The 19,804-nt window shown below is 35.9% G+C and overlaps 4 protein-coding genes across 4 annotated transcripts in view; 2 read left to right on the top strand and 2 right to left on the bottom strand.

The window, feature by feature from the left end:
* The window catches only part of LOC135779587 (placenta-specific gene 8 protein-like), a 240,060-nt gene that overhangs the window by 49,911 nt on the left and 170,345 nt on the right, over positions 1-19,804 (top strand). The gene's annotated exons all lie outside the window — the stretch shown is intronic.
* LOC135779834 (uncharacterized) lies at positions 2,541-5,108 on the bottom strand. Its single transcript, XM_065290747.2, has 3 exons — positions 4,680-5,108; positions 4,084-4,302; positions 2,541-2,950 (listed from the first exon to the last, which is right to left on the bottom strand). Exons 1-3 carry the CDS (start codon positions 5,106-5,108, stop codon positions 2,723-2,725), a joined length of 876 nt encoding a protein of 291 aa, XP_065146819.1. The 3' UTR covers positions 2,541-2,722.
* srek1ip1 (SREK1-interacting protein 1) lies at positions 9,906-13,323 on the bottom strand. Its single transcript, XM_065290334.2, has 5 exons — positions 13,065-13,323; positions 12,610-12,657; positions 12,253-12,408; positions 11,939-12,014; positions 9,906-10,282 (listed from the first exon to the last, which is right to left on the bottom strand). The coding sequence occupies exons 1-5, from the start codon at positions 13,075-13,077 to the stop codon at positions 10,102-10,104; spliced, it is 474 nt and encodes a 157-aa protein (XP_065146406.1). The 5' UTR covers positions 13,078-13,323; the 3' UTR covers positions 9,906-10,101.
* Positions 13,917-19,804, top strand: part of cwc27 (CWC27 spliceosome associated cyclophilin) — a 53,632-nt gene continuing 47,744 nt past the window's right edge. Inside the window, exons 1-10 of the mRNA XM_065290335.2 lie at positions 13,917-14,068; positions 14,294-14,390; positions 14,540-14,652; positions 14,818-14,961; positions 15,044-15,142; positions 15,219-15,319; positions 15,531-15,600; positions 15,707-15,786; positions 15,955-15,976; positions 16,113-16,270. Coding sequence (XP_065146407.1) covers positions 14,027-14,068; positions 14,294-14,390; positions 14,540-14,652; positions 14,818-14,961; positions 15,044-15,142; positions 15,219-15,319; positions 15,531-15,600; positions 15,707-15,786; positions 15,955-15,976; positions 16,113-16,270 — 926 coding nt within the window. The 5' untranslated portion in view covers positions 13,917-14,026. The remainder of the gene's footprint in view (positions 14,069-14,293; positions 14,391-14,539; positions 14,653-14,817; positions 14,962-15,043; positions 15,143-15,218; positions 15,320-15,530; positions 15,601-15,706; positions 15,787-15,954; positions 15,977-16,112; positions 16,271-19,804) is intronic.

The raw sequence follows: 19,804 nt of genomic DNA, 5'->3' as shown, positions 1-19,804 counted from the left end.
GATGATAAGAGACCAGTCCCACTTTAATTAGCTTTACAAACAACACATCCCATGTCACAGCAAGCAATATGCCTAACCACTTCTATTAAATAGTCAGATTAATGACATCATCCTATACTTTTTTTAAGACACTGTGATAAGGAAACATCAGTTATGTTGACTACTTATAATATATACTTAAACTGACACAGTAGTTGGAAACTTACATCTTGACAAGATGTGCTTGTTACATAAATATGGTTTCTACAATAAAAAAAGTGTTTTAAGTCTTGTTTAACTTCTCATAGGTTTCAATCAACATTGAGACATTGCATTTCGTTGCAGTTTTATGTCAGATTAACAGAATTAACTTGGACAGATAGGATTATATCTAATCCAATATCAGACACAAGTGCATAAGTAATTATTTCTGTACAGTGAGGTATTCATTGGATTTATTCTGACTATATCCATTTGAAAAATCTCATTTGAAATAAATAAATTAAAATATTTGCTTCTCAAATATTAGGAAGATGTATTAGTCTCAAATAAACTAAATTAGTTTATTGAGCATATAAAAGACTTGTGTATATGTGCGCATATTTGATAATGACATTAAAGAAGTGTATGTAATGTAGACAATATATGGATACATACATTTCATGTTGCAGGCAATCTCTTTACTCACCTCCCCAAACTGGAGCGCCAGTCAATGAAAGGAGCACAAACACGCCCCCATAAAAAATCTGCACAAGGTAAATGTGAATCCGCATGTTTCATTACAGGTTAATTTAAAGTTGTTGACATGACAGCCGAAAAAGACCGGACACTGAGCGAGTCGAAGTCATTGTTAACTTTTAAATCACCGTACCTGCGCGTGTGTCGGCTACTGAAAATAAACCCCGCCCCCTTAAATAAGTCTAAAGGCAGATGCAGGGAAATAGGGGGAAACATCCTCTTCATTAATATTCATCAGCATGGTTACCTTTATATACTGTAATACTAACCGTAAATCTGTTCTAGTTTAAAATTATTGTAGTATATACAATCATCCGCATTATTTAGCATGTTTAGGGCAATCTTCACGAGAAAATAATTAGTATTTGTGGGTGTTTTTTTAAATAGAATTTTTTAATCAATAAAGTCAATTTAAATCAATAATTTAAAATAACAATAATAGAATATGCGGAGGATGCTTCAAAATAGACACAAGAGTAATTTCTAAGTATTATTTGTAACACTTTACAATAAGGTATTTGTTCACAATTAGTTAAAGGCGGGGTGCATGATCTCTGAAAGCCAATGTTTACATTTGAAATCACCAACACGCCCCTACCCCAATAGTATCTGGATCTTCTTTTGATAGACCGCCCCACACATATATACACATCTAGGGCTGGGCAAAAAAATTGATTTTTCGATTAATCGTTTTTTTAAACGTGGTCGATTCAAAATCAATTCTCGAAGAGCAGAATAGATTTTTTTTCATATTTATTTCCACAATTATTGAACTTAAGATTAACATTAATCTTATTACTAGTCTTCTTCACTAGATCACTCTTCATCCTCTTTTTTGCCTTGCACAATGTTACCAAGGAGCGAGAGGCAAGCCTGTCATTCATTCATTCAGTGCTTAAAATGGCTGTTTCATCGATGTTGATGCCACCTTCACATAAAAAGTCAGAGGTATGGAAGCATTTTAGATTTCGCAAGCAAGATACAGACGTTAGTGTTGTGGTTTTTAATTTCTTTTTATTAATTACCCACTTGTAAAATGCTGTTTACTGTTCTTTTTTATTAATATAGTATTTTTATTAAATCTATATTCATTGAGTTTAATCGAGAATCGAAATAGAATCGATTTGATAGCTTGTGAATCGAAATCTAATCGATCTGGAACATCTGAATTGATACCCAGCCCTATACGCAACCCAGGCAAAGATGTTGGTTAGTAGACATGCACCTTACTGCTGATTGGCTACAAGTGTGATTTGGTACTCGGCCCGACTCCCTTTTCCAAAGTGTTTTTCAAAAATCATGTACCCCGCCTTTAATGCATTAGCTATGCATGAACTATTAATAAACAATACTTTAATCTTAATAAACAATACTTAATCTTCATGTTTTTGGCATTCAGTAATATATTTTTTAAATTAAACGTTTAAACTGTTAACATTAGTTAATGAATAACTGTATTGATATTAACTTTATCAAGAATTAATACATGCTGAAAAACTATATTGTTCATTCATGTTAGTTAATTCATTTACTAATGTTTACTAACACATATAGCACATTATTACTTCATGCAGTATTAAATTTACCTGTTTACTTTGACTCCTAAGACCCATCAAATAAAAAATTCAGATTTTAGATGTGTTTAAGCTTTAAGACTATTTGGTAGCATAAAAATACAGTAACACAAATCTATTATGTAAGATCATTGTTTTGCTTTTATTTTTATCATTCTTTTTTTCTCATTTTTCTCATTCAAATGTCTGTTATAACAGGAGTACACAGCAAAAAATCTGAACAGCTACAACAATATAACATTTCATCTTTCTAAACTTACCCTAATGTTACAGTAAAAACCCACACATCCTGCATTAACATCACTACTGGGCATACACAGTGAGCATTAAAGAATGAGTAACTTGAATGAGCATTTGATGAACAAGAAAAATTTAGGAATAAATTCAGATTCTAAACCAGAAACAACAAAAATGATAAACATTTAATCATTTTACTCCTCCACAACATCTGAATACTGGATACTGTAAACTCTATAATTGGCTTGCTCCACTTCCACGTTTAGTGGCAGTTTTTCTAAGAAGTCAGAACTGGTGCCTGGGAAGAGGTCAGCAGACATACTGTACTCATCATAGTTTTCTGCTAGAAGAACAAGATCATCTTCATTCTCTAAAAAGCCAATGATGGTGAACCACTCCCTGGTATGGGGATGGTCAGGAACCTTTAATTAAAAAACAAAAACATAACTTACAGTCAGGGTGTCATTCCTTTAAAGTCGCAATGAAAGTAAAATAAAAAACTGAAATTTGTTTTGTAATATTGTGGTATTTTTTACAAATGATTTATCTGTGAGCTTCATTAATTTTTTAAAATTCATGTGCCCTCATAGTCTTTAATCAAAAATGCAAATTTCCTCCCCTCCTAAAAACGATCTCTCTTACTTCCGGTCATAATGTATGGCAGGTGGATGGGGTCCTTGGAGAATATCGCTGCGATTAGCAATTAGCAAAACAACCCAACTTCAAATGATCCAATCAGATCTCGATGGACAAATTCAAATCCAGCCCTGCCTTATTTCATTTGAGAGGCCGGTTTTACTCGGATACACGTCACCACGGGGAAAATTAGGCAATTGATACTTCCGTTTCATGGCGACTTTAAACTCAGCTGGGGTTTACTGTATGCCTTTGATATTCGTCACAAACAATATACACATTAATCTTATAAAAACTAAAATTAATGAAGTACTGTATGCTGATGATGTTGATGTATGATAAAAATCGCTGGCTAATGGTCCGTATTGCGATTTAGCCCTTACTGTAGCTCTATTATACTGGGAGTGCACTGCAAAGAAAGTTGTAATGTAACTGATAAAACATAGTTAGGGCTGATTCACACCGGCTGTGTGGCGTGAGCGTCTCGGCTGCGTGGCGTGTCCGTTTTTATCTAGGCTCCCTTGTTAGCAGGTTTGACCGTGCACACCGCCTGCATGACACGCACGTCTCAGGCGAAAACGCGTGCATGCTAGGAATAGGACCGACGCATATTTTTCACGCCACACGCAAGCGTCTTGGAAGCGTTTCCAGGCAAAATATATGTCACCTATAGCAACAGCAGTGCCGCGTCAGGCACGCTTCTGGTATGTACAGACACAGAAAAAGCGACGCAGCTGCCACGCAACTGACACGCAACAGATACGCCATGCAGCCGGTGTGAATCGGCCATTAGAGATCACTTGTGTCCTTGCAGATTCCATCTTATAGTTAAAACCATAAAGTAACAGCACATTAACATAAAAAACATCACAGGATACACAAATATTAACAGCTATTTATAGTGCATTGTGTTTTGTACCTCAACTGATGAAAACCGTGAAGAATTAAACTTGGCCTTTCCATTGGACTTGATTGTGGCCCTCAGGTGAGTGACGACAATCTCGGCCCCAATATGGAGTTCAGCCAATGCCTCGTCCTGCCACAGGGACACCTCAATTAACCTCTCTCCACATCTCAGGATGAGATCACGGATAGGAACGTCTCCATCATTGCGATGAATCATCCTGTAACTGAACATCTGCAAACCAATAGCAAGACAACAGTAAAGATTCAAATATTAAAGGTCACTGGAATTTATTTACAGTAAAAAATTATTGTATGTTAAAGGCAGGGGGCATGATCTCTGAAAGCCAATGTTGACATTTGAAATCACCTAAACAAACACGCCCCTACCCCAATAGAAACTGGACCTTCTTTTGATAGACCCGCCCCACACATACACAACCCAGGCAATGATGTAATTTAGTGGACATGCCCCTTACTGCTGATTGGCTACAAGTGTGTTTTGGTACTCGGCCCGGCTTCCTTTTCCAAAGTGTTTTTCATAAATCATGCACCCTGCGTTTAATATTAAAATAAATAAAAAATCAGATAGGTAAAATTAAATTCACTCACATTTTCTATGTGCCCCCTCAGTGACACATAGGAGCTTCCAGTAAATAAATCTGCTTCATCACCGGTCATTTCTGGTGAGGGAGGATTTAGGATGTGTTTTGCCCTTCTCTGTATTTCCTCTGATACCTCAAGAGGAGCGGATCGATATATCTTAGTGGTGGGCTCTATTGACATGCACTCCAGCCCGAACCTCGTGTAGGTACCATAGTTCATGACTAAGTAGGTCAAGCCTTCTTGAAAGGTGAGAACGTTGTCGGTCTTTTGTACCATAAACGTCACAGGTCCGTTGGTGAGCACACAAGAGGTTGTGGTTTTGTACGATGCCACTTCAATCTTATTTCCTGTCACTTCATAAGAAGCAGCGCGACGGTTTGTTTGGTTATCCACACAAAGCAGCTGTACCGGTGCCGGGCGACTGTGTAATGGCATCCTGAAAGCTAAACAAAAAATACACCGAAAGAAAAATAATCAGTGTAATCTGTATATGATGTGGCCATAGCAATTTTGTGTATGGTTATTTTCATAATGTGTTTGGTTTCATTGGGGCTTTAACCAAAATAGCACGCCAATCAAGAGCTGAATTATAAATGATATTTGAAACATGATGTGTACACCTTTTACACAGTAACGTTAGCTCAGTGTAGTTTAGCTAAAACACATCCTGTGGCACGGTAAGCGCAGTAAGTGCGGATGGCGCGGAAAGCACCGGTGCGAATTGAGCATTGATCCGAGTTGGAAAATCTGAACTTTGGCGGATTTTCACGCCGCTTTAACCAATCAGAAGCTTGCTCTAGCAGTGACGTGATCACATGAAGTGAGCGGATGCAGACTTCCGCGACTTATGTGCAAATGAAGCGAGTAAACTCAAAATGTTAAAGTGTCCAACAATGGGGAATAGCGCGTTTTTGCCGCCTCTTCCACGTCTGGTGTGAACGCACAGTTATAATGTGCTTATGCAGTGCCCCCCAAACCACTAGGGGGCCACCTTTCTCTTAATTTTATGTGACGCTGCACAGAAGTGACATTACTAACATTACTGTCCCGCACAAGCAATACAAAAGCATTATGCTTGATATAATGTCTGGTTTTCTAACAAACTTAGCGTCCAGAGCAGAAAAAGCACATGCCTACATGATCCTATCACTGTATTATTTACTGCCATGCGAGCCACAAATTAAAGCTTGCCGAGCCGCGCGATGAGTAAGGGGCTGATCACACCAAACGCATTTATGGCAGTTGCAGGTGCATTTTTTGAATGATTTTCTATGGGCAGTGAGTGTTATGCACACTGTTTTTGCCGCCTGCCGCAGCACGCATTTTTGAAAAAATTTGTATCCTTTGTAAAGACGCTTTGATGTGTGTCTGGAGGTCTCACAGCGCAAATGAGGCATTTAGCGCGGTGCGGTAGACGCGATTTTGCCTCATTTGCACGTCTAGTTTGCACGAAGGCCCGAATTGAGCATTGCCACAGGAAACGCGTGAGTTGAAAAATCTGAACTTTGCTGGAAAAACATGACACGTTAACCAATCAGGAGCTTGCTCTAGTAGTGAAGTGATTACAGGAAGCATTTGGAGTCGCAGAAGCCACTCCCATGACGTGAATTTCCACGTGAATTCTCAATGAATTCACACGTGGCTTTCACGCGCGAAGGAAGTGAGTACACTCAGAATGTTCAAGCGTCTAACTACGCACATACGAATTTGACGCCTTAAACGCGTCTGTTGTGGACCCACAGTAACACTGCTCTACAAGTAGGTACTCCTTTTGTACGTGTCATCATACTGCAGCGTATTTGAGACAAGTTTTCCCTTTTCATTGGTGATGGAGGTGTATTGTCATACACAGAGTTTCTTGACAAATTTAAAATTCCAATCAGACCCAGTAATGGATGCTTTACCTACAATAATTTCTTAAAAATAAACGTGACAACCCTAACTTTGAATATTTAATGAATACACTATTTATCGGAAATAGTAATATCTTAAAGGATAACATCTCAAATAATTTGATCAGCAACTTAATACATAATGTTACATATCCCCAGCTAGATTTTTTTGGTCATCAAAATTTGGAGATTTAAACTGGTGCAAGGCTTGGAAAACATTTACTTGGAAAAGTAAATGAAGTTTCATTTAAAATAATGCACAGTAAAACTTTTTAAAAATTATCCAGTTAAACATGTATTAGAGAGATTTAAATTAAATATTGACTATTCATGTGAATTCTGTATTAAGGAGAAATTATTTGTCATTTATTTTTTCATTACATTTATACAAAGATATTTTGAGTTGATGTCGAAAATTAGAAAAACTAGATTGGTCGGATATGTTATACTATTTGTTAATGATTTTGGGATAGAAAAGGATAAAGCATATGTTATTCAATTACTGGTCTTGATGGCGAAGTTTCATATACATAAAATGAAGTGGTCTGGTGGTAAGCCATTTTTTCCATTTTATTAATTTAAGCAATACTCTTACTTAATGTGTATATATCATGGTATATGTATAAAAAAAAAGCTTCCAGGGATATATTATCTGCAAATTTAAAATAGACAAATAAACTGCACCATGCTTCTTTATATGTTTTCTCTGACTATTTTTATGTTATTGTTTTTTATTTGATTATGTTAATGTGTAGTGTAATGGCATTGCTATAACTTTCTTGTTGTTATATATTCATACAGTATGCAATAAAAAAGTTTTCCCACTTCATGTTTGTACATATACTTTTGCAGTAAAAATGGTGGAAAATCACAAATATAACTGTTTATATAAAAAATAGAGGGTTTTCACGGCGCGTCATCAGAGCGGAAGACGCCATATTGGAGGCACTCCGCATTACAACAGAGCAGACACTGATGTATATGCCGAACGTCGTCAAGGAAAATAGTTAATTATTGCCGTGTTTGAGATGGTACCAACAGTACATATTGAGAAAAACATTTGGATTATTATCGACTTCCAAAAGTTATTAAAAACCAGGGAAAGGAATGCAATAAATTATCAGAGGAGCGACGCTTGTGGTTGGTAAAGCTCAGGAAAAAGAGTAGTATTGTATTAGAAATATGATTGAAGTACATAAAGTATAAAACAATTATGCTTCTACTTGTTGTGCTTTATTTAAAGAGTATTAAATATGTACTTTAGTGTATGCACAAAATGTACTTAAACACAAATAAAATTTGCGCTGCAATGCCTTAATGCCAGTGTGCTTAATTGCTCATAGCAAATTTTCTATTGTAATGATAATTATATTTTTAATAGTAAATGGTAAAAACAATTATTGCTTTTATTTTTTACTGTGCTTATTTTACAGTAAAGCACTTTGGTAGGACACTGGCTATTTTAAATTTGCTATATAAATAAAGCTTACATTGACATATGGGCTCTGCATGAAAACTAGGTAGTTCACTAACTTATAGCGGGATATGCAACTGAAGGAAGAATCGCCGGGTCGTCACGGATCCTAGAAGAGGGAGCTCGTAGGGATCTGCACCGCCTATAAATTTTAATTTCTCGAAATATCGTGCCTTTTCTTGTGGTCCAAGTCCTTCCCTATATGCCTTTGCATCTTGGATGCGTTTTCTGTTGTTAAGACATGTCTACATTCACTTAAAGTATCCAAAGCGCATAATATTCCATTGTACTCCGTTCAGTTCTTTACACCGAGTGCCTCCACCATGGCCGCGCATCGGGGTTACCGCCCAGAACGTGACGTCGGTGAAAACCCTCTATAGGCAAAATTTGGATCTTCCTAAAATACGAATTTGTTAACTATATGTTACTTTAATTGCTCCGTTAAATTTACTGACCACGAAATGTCACTCAGATAATAAACAACGCGTCCTCTTGGCACAACTTCTTTAGCTCATGTCAAATGTTGAACAAGTACTGAAACTTTGGAACAATAGTTATATTCATATAAATAATATAAAGTTATTGTTTTTAGAAAAGTTGACTTACCTCAGAAGAATCAAATCGTCCTCTCAGTCAGACTCGCAATGCAGGCGTCGAGCGTTACGTTACAGTTAACGAACCAATCACGGGACGTCGTCAAGGCGATGACGTTAGGACAGTAGCGCCCAATCATATGTAAAATTGATTATTTTTATTGTTGACAATGTTGAAGAAACTTTTACTTTACAGTGGAAAGATGTTCTTATAGGTATTACTGATAAACAGACCCACACTTATTTTAATAAGTTTGACATTTTTATGGCAAAATTTCACATTTCCAATGTAAAATATCAGGAAAAAACATGTTTTATTGCTTTTAAAAATGAAGTTAAGTGTTATATTGATTCGATATTGCCCTAAAAAAAAAAAAAAACCGCAAAGCTATCCATATTTTACAAGTATACTCTCTTCAAAGTTTTTTTTATAATATTGTTTGTTTTTGATACCTCCCCCTAGCACTTGAAATGTTACTTGAACAGTTTCATTTTGTTGCATTTACACTCATGTTTTGCTTTAATACAAATCTTGGGGAAAAATATGTTTAATTGATTAAATAATTACATTGATTATGAAATAAAAAATAGCATAGCACAGCGAGTGTAACGTTTGTTTTAATTTATCATAACCATATGTAATGTAGGGTATTATTATGTAGTTAAGAGTGAATAGAAGTATTATTTACAAAAGTGTGAAGTCATAAAAATTCACATACTAAGACTAAAATTACTGGCAGAACTTCAAATGCAGGAACTGATGGGAGTCAGTTTTTCTTCTGTGCTGATGAACCTAACAAACACTTTTTTATTTAAAGTGACATTTTGTGAAGTATTTAATGCATGTCATTAAGTAGTTGCTATGGATAAAATTTTTAATAGACTGAGAAAGAGATTGAGAGGAATATATAGAGACATAGGGGCGGTTTAGATTAATTCAGCACTAGGCCTTAGTACTTGGACATTTAAGTCGTTTTCACAAACAAACCTTACAAAAACAATGCATGTGTGCATCTTAAGACACAACAATGGTATATATTAATATATGTCAGGACAAGATGTTTTTTTATTTATTAAAGCAGCTCAAACATGCATTTTAGTCTGGGACTGATAAACCCTGTCCGAGAAACTGTCCCATAGAGATATTTTTACATTTTAAATCAGATCAGCTAAATTATTAGACAAAATAGCTCCCAATTTTCCCAGGAGATAACACTTTTCTGAGCCATTTAATTGCTGATGCAGATGATTTGCTTAGTAAAAAAAAAAAATGATAAAGAAAAGCACATTTTATTAAAGGTAAAGACAAAAGAATTTACAACTTCACCTTGTTTTGGTACACCAGGTACAAACATTTTTAAGCATGTACGAACTCGAAAGATTATAGAAGAATTTAAGTCGAAATCTTCAGTTTCTTGCTTTGCAAAGGTTATGTGGTCCAGTCAAAGAGTGAAATAAATGAACTCATTTCAGTCAGTATGCGATTCACTGGAGCTGTCTGTTGATGATGACTCTGTATCTTTCCTTTTATGCTTCTTCTTGTGTTTCTTCTCTTTCTCCCTCTTCTCTTTTTTCCCTTTCTTCTTGTGACTCTTGTGCTTTTTCTTCTTTTTGCTCACTTCCTCATCCTCATCACTTGACGAATGAGACCTGAGAACACAAAACAATTACAGGTAATAATAATAAACATATGTAATGTAAACTTATTATTGATCAGAGGTCTTCAAACCTTTTCAAGCTGAATAGATTTTAATGTTGCTCTCTGCACTAAATGTCAGTGCCGTGGTTGGAAAGTGCAGATTAAGGGGTGGTATTATCCCCTTCTGACATCAGAAGGGAGCCAAATTTTAATGACCAATTGTTTACAGAGAATGGTTTACCAAAACTAAGTAAATGGGTTGATCTTTTTCACATTTTCTAGGTTGATAGACGCACTGGGGAACCAATTATAGCACTTAAACATGGAAAAAGTCTGATTTTTACTATGTCCCCTTTAATCAAGTTTTTAAAGTTTATTATTAGCGTAGAAATGCATTTTTATTTGTTTCCTAACTGACTTTTTCACAAGAAATGATTTGAATTCAAACCATTTTATTAATCATTTAAAAATTGAGAACCTCAAATGATAGAAAAACATTCTAACTGCTTTTTCTACAAAGTTTATTTATTATTAAAACAAGGTCTCTCCTAAATTGTTTGTTTGCATTGATTTTTTACTCTTATGTTGCTTAAATTCAATAAAATTTATATAGCACTTTTCACAATTGTTACATTTTTCGAAGCAGCTTAGCGTTACATTAAAGGAACACGCCCACATTTTGGGAATTTAGCTTATTCACCGTATCCCCCAGAGTTAGATAAGTCCGTACATACCTTTCTCATCTCCGTGCAAGCTGTAACTCTGTCTGACGCAGCCCCTGCTAGCTTAGCTTAGCACAAAGACTAGAAGTGAATGGCTTCAGCTAGCATACTGCTCCCAATAAGTGACTAAATAACGCAAACATTTTCCTATTTGTGTGTTGTGATTTGTATAGTCACACCGTGAACAAATAATGAGATCATATGAGACACAGCCATCTTTTAACAGTATACATACTGGGAACTATATTCTATATACTATATTCTCAGAAGGCGAAGCACTGCTACTTGGGCGGAGTGATTTGCTTACAGCACCCAAGAAGCCCCTTGGTGAGGAGCAGCGAGTTCGGTCAGAGTTGTGAAAATCACTCCACCCAAGTAGCAGTGCTTCGTCTTCTGAGAATATAGTTGCCAGTATGTATACTGTTAAAAGATGGCTGTGTCTCATATGACCTTGTTATTTGTACACGGTGTGACTATACAAATCACAACACATAAATAGGAAATTGTTGGGGTTATTTTGTCACTTATTGGGAGCAGTATGCTAGCTGGAGCCATTCACTTCCAGACTTTGTGCTAAGCTAAGCTAGCAGGGGCTGCGTCAGACAGAGTTTCAGCACTCACGGAGATGAGAAAGGTATGTATGGACTTATCTAACTCTGGGGGTTACAGTGAATAAGCTAAATTCCCAAAATGTGGGTGTGTTCCTTTAAAAAGCAGGAGAAAAATCGGTGGAAAGCATAAGAAGCAGAGTAAAGGGGCTAGAATTAAACTATACTATCAAGTGTAGTAATAATGTAACGTATAGAAGAGAGTTCAAAGTAAAGCCAAAGTCAGCTGACTCCCTAGGGTTTGAAAAAAAAATGAAAATGAACACAAATTGATAATTGAAGCATCATTAAACATTTATGAACGGGATCAACCAAATAATTAAAGTATATAATATACCTCTTTTTGGCCTTCTGATGGGATCTGTCCTTACTTTTCTTTTTATGCTTTTCCTTTTTAGAATCATCATGAGTACCTAAAAGGAAAACAAAATATTTAAATGTACATCTCCAATTATATAACATTCAGTGGCAGTTGATCACAATACAGTATAGCATCTTTAATAGCCTGGCTACACTACTTAACTTCATAGTCAAAACATGTAGTTTCATTGTCATTAAATTAAAGTGTTTAAGAGATCATTAGAATAGATACAAACACCAGGAGCACATAAGATCAAAGTGAAACAGTGAAAAAGTTTATTTCAAGTGAACCTTTTGAATGGCTGCTACCGAAGATCTTTTCTTTACTGACAACCTCCTGTTCCTCTTCTTCACTCTCTTCTGTGCTGGTGCTGCTCACATCCAAAACAATGTCCTTTCTCGGGTCCACACGAACAAAATTGCGACATTCAAATGTAAGATGGCCCGCTGAGGGACAGGTTGGACAATGAAAATACAAGTCAATATCATGAACAATAATAAAGCAATAGTCACAATAAGATGTGTTATATTTGTTGTTATAGTTTGATTAATCCAAACAGATATCCACACAGATCACAAAATACATACAAATGTAGTGTATACACACGCAAGTGTTTTACAATATTTAAGTGTGAATCTCAAACATACGATATCCGCATCTTTTGCATCCAGCTCTGACGTTGTCCTTGTTTGGTCCTGTTGGCAGGAGAACATTAAATTAGCTTTTATCTGCATAGGACAGGAAATGTACGAATGCATTATCAAAATCAACTATAAACCGTAGGAAGATTTCGAGTTATTTATACAAATAACATTAACTAAAGAAGTAAAAAAAAAAACACCACATTTAAAATACCGTGCAGCAATTAAAAACTGTGTTGCTATGAGGTCTTACAGATGCTAAGGTAATACTTTAATGTTTCATGTATGTTTTAACTCTCGATATGATATTATATACAAATATCTACAAAAATATCGCCAACTCTGTTGGACAGTGTAAAAGTCTAACGACACTTTCTAGAACGTACCAGAAGTAAGTTAACCTTATGGACAATAAACACTACAACTAACTGAACAATTGCTACATTTTATCAGAAGCATACCTGGGTCAGCCATGCTCTACACGAATATGTTTTTATAGATAAAATGTAACAGACGGAACGCAAACAACTGATTTTATTTTGGTTATACCGCTTTTCAAAACGTACTTCAGTCCTTCCGGTAAATGAGTCCGAATGGAAACGTTATCTCATGCACTATGGTTCCAGCTACAGACACGTTCGTCCTTTTGTATTCATCCATCTTCAACTTGTATAATTTCGATATATGTACTTATAAAATATTAATATACTACAAAATAGAAGGATCAGCAAGATGTTTCATTGTCGTATAAAAGATACGATGACGATTTGCCAATTAATTTTTTTTAAATGATGTTGTTTTCCTACAGAGGGCGCATGGTGGCCCAGAACAGCCAGTTCCTGTTAGAGTCCCATTTTAATGTCAAGTTTTACCTTACTGCGGATATTTGCACGTTAAAATCTAAATTCTTTTTAATACAATATATTTAATTATAAGGATTAATATTAAATACTATAAAATAAACATTATAAAATAAACATTCCTCATAAATCTTAAACGTTTATATGTTAACCGCAAACTATTTTGATTGGTTAGTCATTGCTAGCGCAGAGAAAATGCACTAACTGTCACGTGACAAAGCCATTCACATCGCTTCAAAGCAACATCTGGAAAAAGTGCAAGAACTGACAGGCAGATGACGTCAAAATACCGCGAGAGCGAGTCGAAATTAGACTACTTTGTAAGATTTCTTGAATCGCTCTCGCGGTACTTTTACGTCATCGAATGTCGGTTCTTGCGGCGCCGCACGAACCTTTCCATTCTTATTTACTCCATTACGCTAGGGAGCGCTAGTCTCTTCAAGTGAAGTCTGAACAAACGCTGCAGAAAATAGCGAAAGAGCCTGAAGTGCTGCTTTATTTTGATAATAGCTGCGTTTCTTTTATGATTTTGAGGGAAATATACACGCATATATTTACTAAAAATGAGCAACATATACATTCAAGAGCCACCCACGAATGGAAAGGTGAGTTTGATCAATATTTCAAACTTACTGGGATGTAAGTGCATCATGGGCATAAACAAATATACATTCTGTATTAGATCTTACTATCAACTGATGTTTTACGATATCATCCCTCAATATATACGCAGACTATTATCTATCTAAAGACTTTAATTTCTTTGAACTATTTTCTAACTATACAATGACAGACATGAATTTGAATTGATTTTGTTTTTAATCTCATAGGTGTTACTTAAGACTACAGCTGGTGATATTGACATAGAGCTTTGGTCTAAGGAAGCTCCTAAAGCATGCAGGAACTTCACTCAGCTCTGCATGGAGGGTAGGTGACCTTACACAATTACTTAAACATACATACATACATACATAAATACATACATACATACATATATATAATATATAAAATCAAGTCACTTTCTCACTCTGTAATAGCTTTATGCCTATTGATAAACCTTCACATGTGTATTGCAGGCTACTATGATGGCACAATCTTCCATCGTGTGGTCCCAGAATTCATCGTTCAAGGTGGTGACCCGACAGGTACAGGAACAGGTGGGGAGTCCATCTACGGTCGCCCTTTTAGGGTAAGTTAAACTTTTGCCATTTCACAAAACTGTCTTATGAGAAATTAATTATGAGAAATTTGTTGCAATAAACAGTCTGCATGCATTAATGTTATGTGTATAGTCCTTCGTTATAGCACAGCATCTTTAGTTTAAAATCGTATGTATGCATGTCATCCTACATAGGATGAATTTCACTCCAGGTTACGATTCAATCGGAGAGGTTTGGTTGCCATGGCAAATGCAGGACCACATGACAATGGGAGTCAGTTTTTCTTCACCTTGGGCCGTGCTGATGAACTCAACAACAAACACACTATTTTTGGAAAGGTGATAAGTGTTTTTTTTGTATGACATTGACGAGTCACAGTGGATGCAATTTTTGTAAACTTTTTTTGGAATTTGGTTTCAGGTCACAGGAGATACCGTATATAACATGCTGCGGTTAGCAGAGGTGGAGTGTGACAATGATGAACGACCTCTCAACCCTCACAAAGTTCGATCCACAGATGTAAGTTTTGTCCTCCAGTAATGTACTGTAAATGTTCGTGATTGAAATGCTTTTTTAATTTGTTGGTTTTGTGCAGGTCCTACATTCTGCCTTTGATGACATCATACCACGTGAACTTAAAACTAAAAAAGAGAAAAGCAAAGAGGACGGAAAGAAATCCCAGTCCAAGGCAACCAAGTATGGCGAGCTTAAATTAACTTTCTTTTTTTAATTTAGAGTATAATTGGAGAATAATGCTAACATGATAATAGCTTACACAAATTCTGCAGGAAGAAGTAGATTGTATTTTGTATTTTCTGTCAATAATTTCTTTGTATAATAGAAAGTTGGCTATGATGTTATAGGCAAATAATACTTTAGTTTTTTAAACAATTAAATATGTTTTTAGAAATTTCAGTTTGCTGTCGTTTGGTGAGGAGGCAGAGGAAGATGAAGAAATGGTCAATCAAGTCAGCCAGGTTACTTAAGCTTTCTAACCAATAGCAATATTCCTCCATTCACAAAATGATTTGTGAGTGTGAAGAAGATGAGGTATTTGTGCACTCAACTTGTTCTTTCTTGTAGACTATGAAAGGCAAAAGTAAAAGCAGTCATGACCTGTTGAAGGATGATCCCAAATTAAGCTCCGTCCCAGCCATCGACAGGTCAGAAAAAGCCCTTATTCTTCTAATAAATGTTCTTTTTATCTGTTAATATATTAATATTAAAGTAAGTTATGATTAAATGGTGTGTTGGTTTCTTGATGCAATTAAAGATGTGAGCTAAATTGTCCAGAATGTGATAACATTTTTGATTTCTGCCCCTTTTTTCAGAGTGGAAGGGGATTTTGATAAGGTATGTGCCTTTACGGTATTTATATTAACAGTAATTTTATTTTAATTAGCATCAAGTAGATCTTTCTTTGGTCTTCTTAACATCAAATAAAAAAACACTTTGTACGTGAAGAGATTAAAAGTGTTCGTCACTGCAGGAGGACACAGATGATGAAGAAGACACTGAGGACGACGCCAGAGGTGAATCGGGTAAGGAGAGGGTCAGAGAGGTCATCTCCAATAAACTGAAGAAAGATAAGACGGGGGAGGATAAGACTGAAACCGGACAAGAACCAGTGAAGAAGACCTCTCGCAGGTATATTTAATTCAATTAGTTTAACACATTTCACTTTGTACCTGGTAGTAGTAGTAAGATGCTATAAATGTGACAACTTGTGACTGTTATGGCATATTAATAAGGCACAAGTGTGTTTTGATCCCTAGCTGATTGAAACCAACTACTGTTGAAACAGCCGCATATGTCATTTTTTGCTATTTAATCCCGTTCACATTTATATTGTGGGAGTTTACCTTGCTTACCATACAAAACTTTATAGAAAGACAAGGGGTTAAGAACCTCAGATGTAAATGCAGGGAAAGAGCGATGAAATTATTGTTCAGCAGATGGCACTGTGGTTCTATTAACATCATGTTTTCTACATAGATAGGATGAGATGGGATGACTTTTACATCACTATAATGTTTTCTAATCCGTGTTCTGCTGATTTGTGCTATAGCTTTTAGTAAAAATCAGTATTAACTGATCATCTTTTAACCTGATCATCCTTTAACCTGCCTGATTGTGATACAATCTATAACAAAAGATGCATTTTGATTCAAAACTTCACAAAAATCCTGTCACATTGGCATACACTTTAATAATATTTATAATACAAAGTTTTTATGTATGTTATGTAATTTCAAAAATGCTAATTTAAAGCGATTTATTTTGTGCCAGGAAAGAAATTAAGAGTTTATTAGTTAATATTTGATTAGTGGTTGACTGATATGGGATTGGCCGATATGAGGCAGATATAACACAAATGTAAAATAAACTTAAATAAGTCGCAAACAGAAAATTAGTAAAACAAAATATTTATTGTGCATAAAATTTATTAAAATACCCATTATAAGTACTTATATTAAAAACATTGAATATTAACAATACATATATACATACATATATTCTGTGGATCTGGCACATTTTGCTGTACGCCAGAGTGTTACACAACCTAACCCAGCGGTTCCAAACTTTATTTCTTGCGCACCCCCAACCGGGTTGGCGCACCCAATCCCCACTTCCAAAAAAAAAAAACACGCAACGAAGCTTTGTTTTCTTGCCATAAAGACTCATGTTTAATCATGCGCAAATAACCAGGGATGTAAAAAAGTTGGGTTTAAGTGCTACCTCGGGCTTAGCTACGTCCGACATTGTGAAAAATATTTACGCCTGTTGCACCATCAGAAACCGTAGCTGTTTCTGATGGTGAAACAGCTCAGCTCAGTAGCAGTTTTCTACGTTTCTATCAAAAACAAATAAATTCTATTTTTTTATTTAAAATAAAAGCGATTACGAAGGAAATGTTTACTGTTCATGTTTTTATTCATTTATTGTATGGAAAATCTCACTTAAAGAAACATACCGCCATAACTTTTTTCCTCTCGAGCACCCGCTGGTGGCAGCTTGCGTACCCCTGGGGGTGCGCGTACCACACTTTGGGAATACCTGACCTAATCTAACATCACATGAAAATTGAATAATGGTTGGTCATTTTACTGTCTGTCAGACATTTGATTTACATCTTATTAGGAACAATACATTTAAGGAACAGAAAGATTTTTTGTAAAGAATTATCCAAATATTGTCAGTCTATGCAATATTTCAGTCTATTCCTATATTTGATAGCATATTTATTATATTTTAAGTATGATATATCTTTTATCTTTCCACTATGTATTGCATTTGCTAGTGAAAAAGTTGAGAGATTGTTTCTGGGAAGTTTTTTAGTGGCAGTGACATGCAGATGTGTTACCCTGTATGAGGACTAGTGATCACATTTTGAAATGGTGTCGGATCGCATACACCACACTTACTACATCTCAACAACACTGGGGTGTGTTGCACCAACAAAGATTAGGCTAAATCAAGGCTTATTTATTTAATAATTCTTTTGCACCAAACTTTAAGTCTTGTTTAAAAAGATCAAGGTTACATTTAAGCCATCATTTTGTTCCAGATAAAATTTTACAGTAAACCCAGATTATTTTTAAACCTTATTTTAAATCTCATTTAGGGATTAACTTTAAATTTGCAATTGAGGAGGTTTAAATAAAAAAACTACTATCAAATGTGTGGCTAAATTATCAGAAACAGACAGAAAAAAGTGTTAACATGCACGGAGAAACATGAAATTGCCACACATGGACAGTTTTTCTCTGAATTTACTTAAAACATACAATGCTTTGTTACCAGCAAAGTTAAAAGTCTTGTTTAAGGGCAATGGATTGACAATTAAAGACATATTGTGATTGTCATCAATGTATTGTGATGGATAAAACATAAACAAAAACTGGGACACCAGTTTGTTGTCTGCTTGACCATACCTTAGATTTATCATTTGTTTGTTGATAAAGGCAAATGACACCTGCAGTCGATCAGAACCATGACTAAAACGCTCCTAAATCCTATTGGATGCACTTCAGTGGACATAGCCAGGACCTTCAAGATGAAGGAAAAATGTGGCTCACAAATCAAATGACTTTGCCCCAGCGGGGGAAAAAACAGCTCCCTCCTGCCAACCTGGCAACCCCAGCGCTACTCAAGAGACACAAGACTATAATTTTCTATGTTGCGTTAAAGAGATTAATTGTGAACATGCTTCTGCAATATATTTTATTAGAAATCTGTTTGAACATCTCGGGCACTGCAGGGTTTTCTAGGGCTCTTTTGTTGACTTTACTCCACACCCAAAATAATGCTTTATGATTGCATTTATTTTGCTCAATTGCAAAGAGAACAAAGTTCAAATGATTTGGGTTGGGTTGGTAGGATTTTTTTTAAATGAATAAAATGTATGCGTTTCAAATTGAAGGGAAGCATATTTTAAGGTACCGCACATTAATTATGAGTATTAATGATAAGCTCTCTGTATACGCTTCTTTTCGATTTTAAGAAAAGTTAAACATTTTGATATAAAAAGAAACACTGAATTAGATTTTGTGAAATGGGATCTGATCATAAACCTGTCACCTTGTGGCTTGTGGTAAGCATGTTACTGGAGGGGTGTTGATTGGCCCAGGTCGCCCTAAAGCTAGAAGTATAGTTCCTTTTTTACACATACGCAAGGGTCCACGCGTGACGCTAATTTCGTCATCGAAATAGTATGCGCACACTGTATGGACACCGTGCACCATTGGACACCGCTCACCTGCTGAATTTTTGTTACCACATGTACTTTGTACCCATAAGTCACGCATCCGCATACAGGAAAATGTAGTATGTAGCCCAGGAGATTAGTGATTGACTGCTATATCGGTGCGCCGCTATATATCGAGTCGATTTTTTCCGGGTTTTATGTGCATCGGCCGATACGAGGCTGCTACATTCGCCGATAGTTTTTCCCCGGCATTATTTACAGACAGGCATCCATAGCACCTGTAACGAACACTGGTCATAAGATTATAAATGCCGACGTTGTTCTGTGGCGTGATCCAGTAGTATTTGTTGGAGTTTTATTCAGTGACCACCTGGCTGAGATTTGGCTGCGTGCTCATAAAAAAAGTGACGCGGTTGCGACGCACATGCGAGGCAGCGCGCTTGTCTGTCCAGGCGCGCTGATGCCGTGGTGAG

The sequence above is a fragment of the Paramisgurnus dabryanus genome, chromosome 10 (genome assembly GCF_030506205.2).
Source record: "Paramisgurnus dabryanus chromosome 10, PD_genome_1.1, whole genome shotgun sequence".
In the NCBI taxonomy this organism is placed as follows: domain Eukaryota; kingdom Metazoa; phylum Chordata; class Actinopteri; order Cypriniformes; family Cobitidae; genus Paramisgurnus; species Paramisgurnus dabryanus.
Note: the sequence above shows the minus strand (reverse complement) of the source record. Positions and strands in the feature narration are given on the sequence as shown.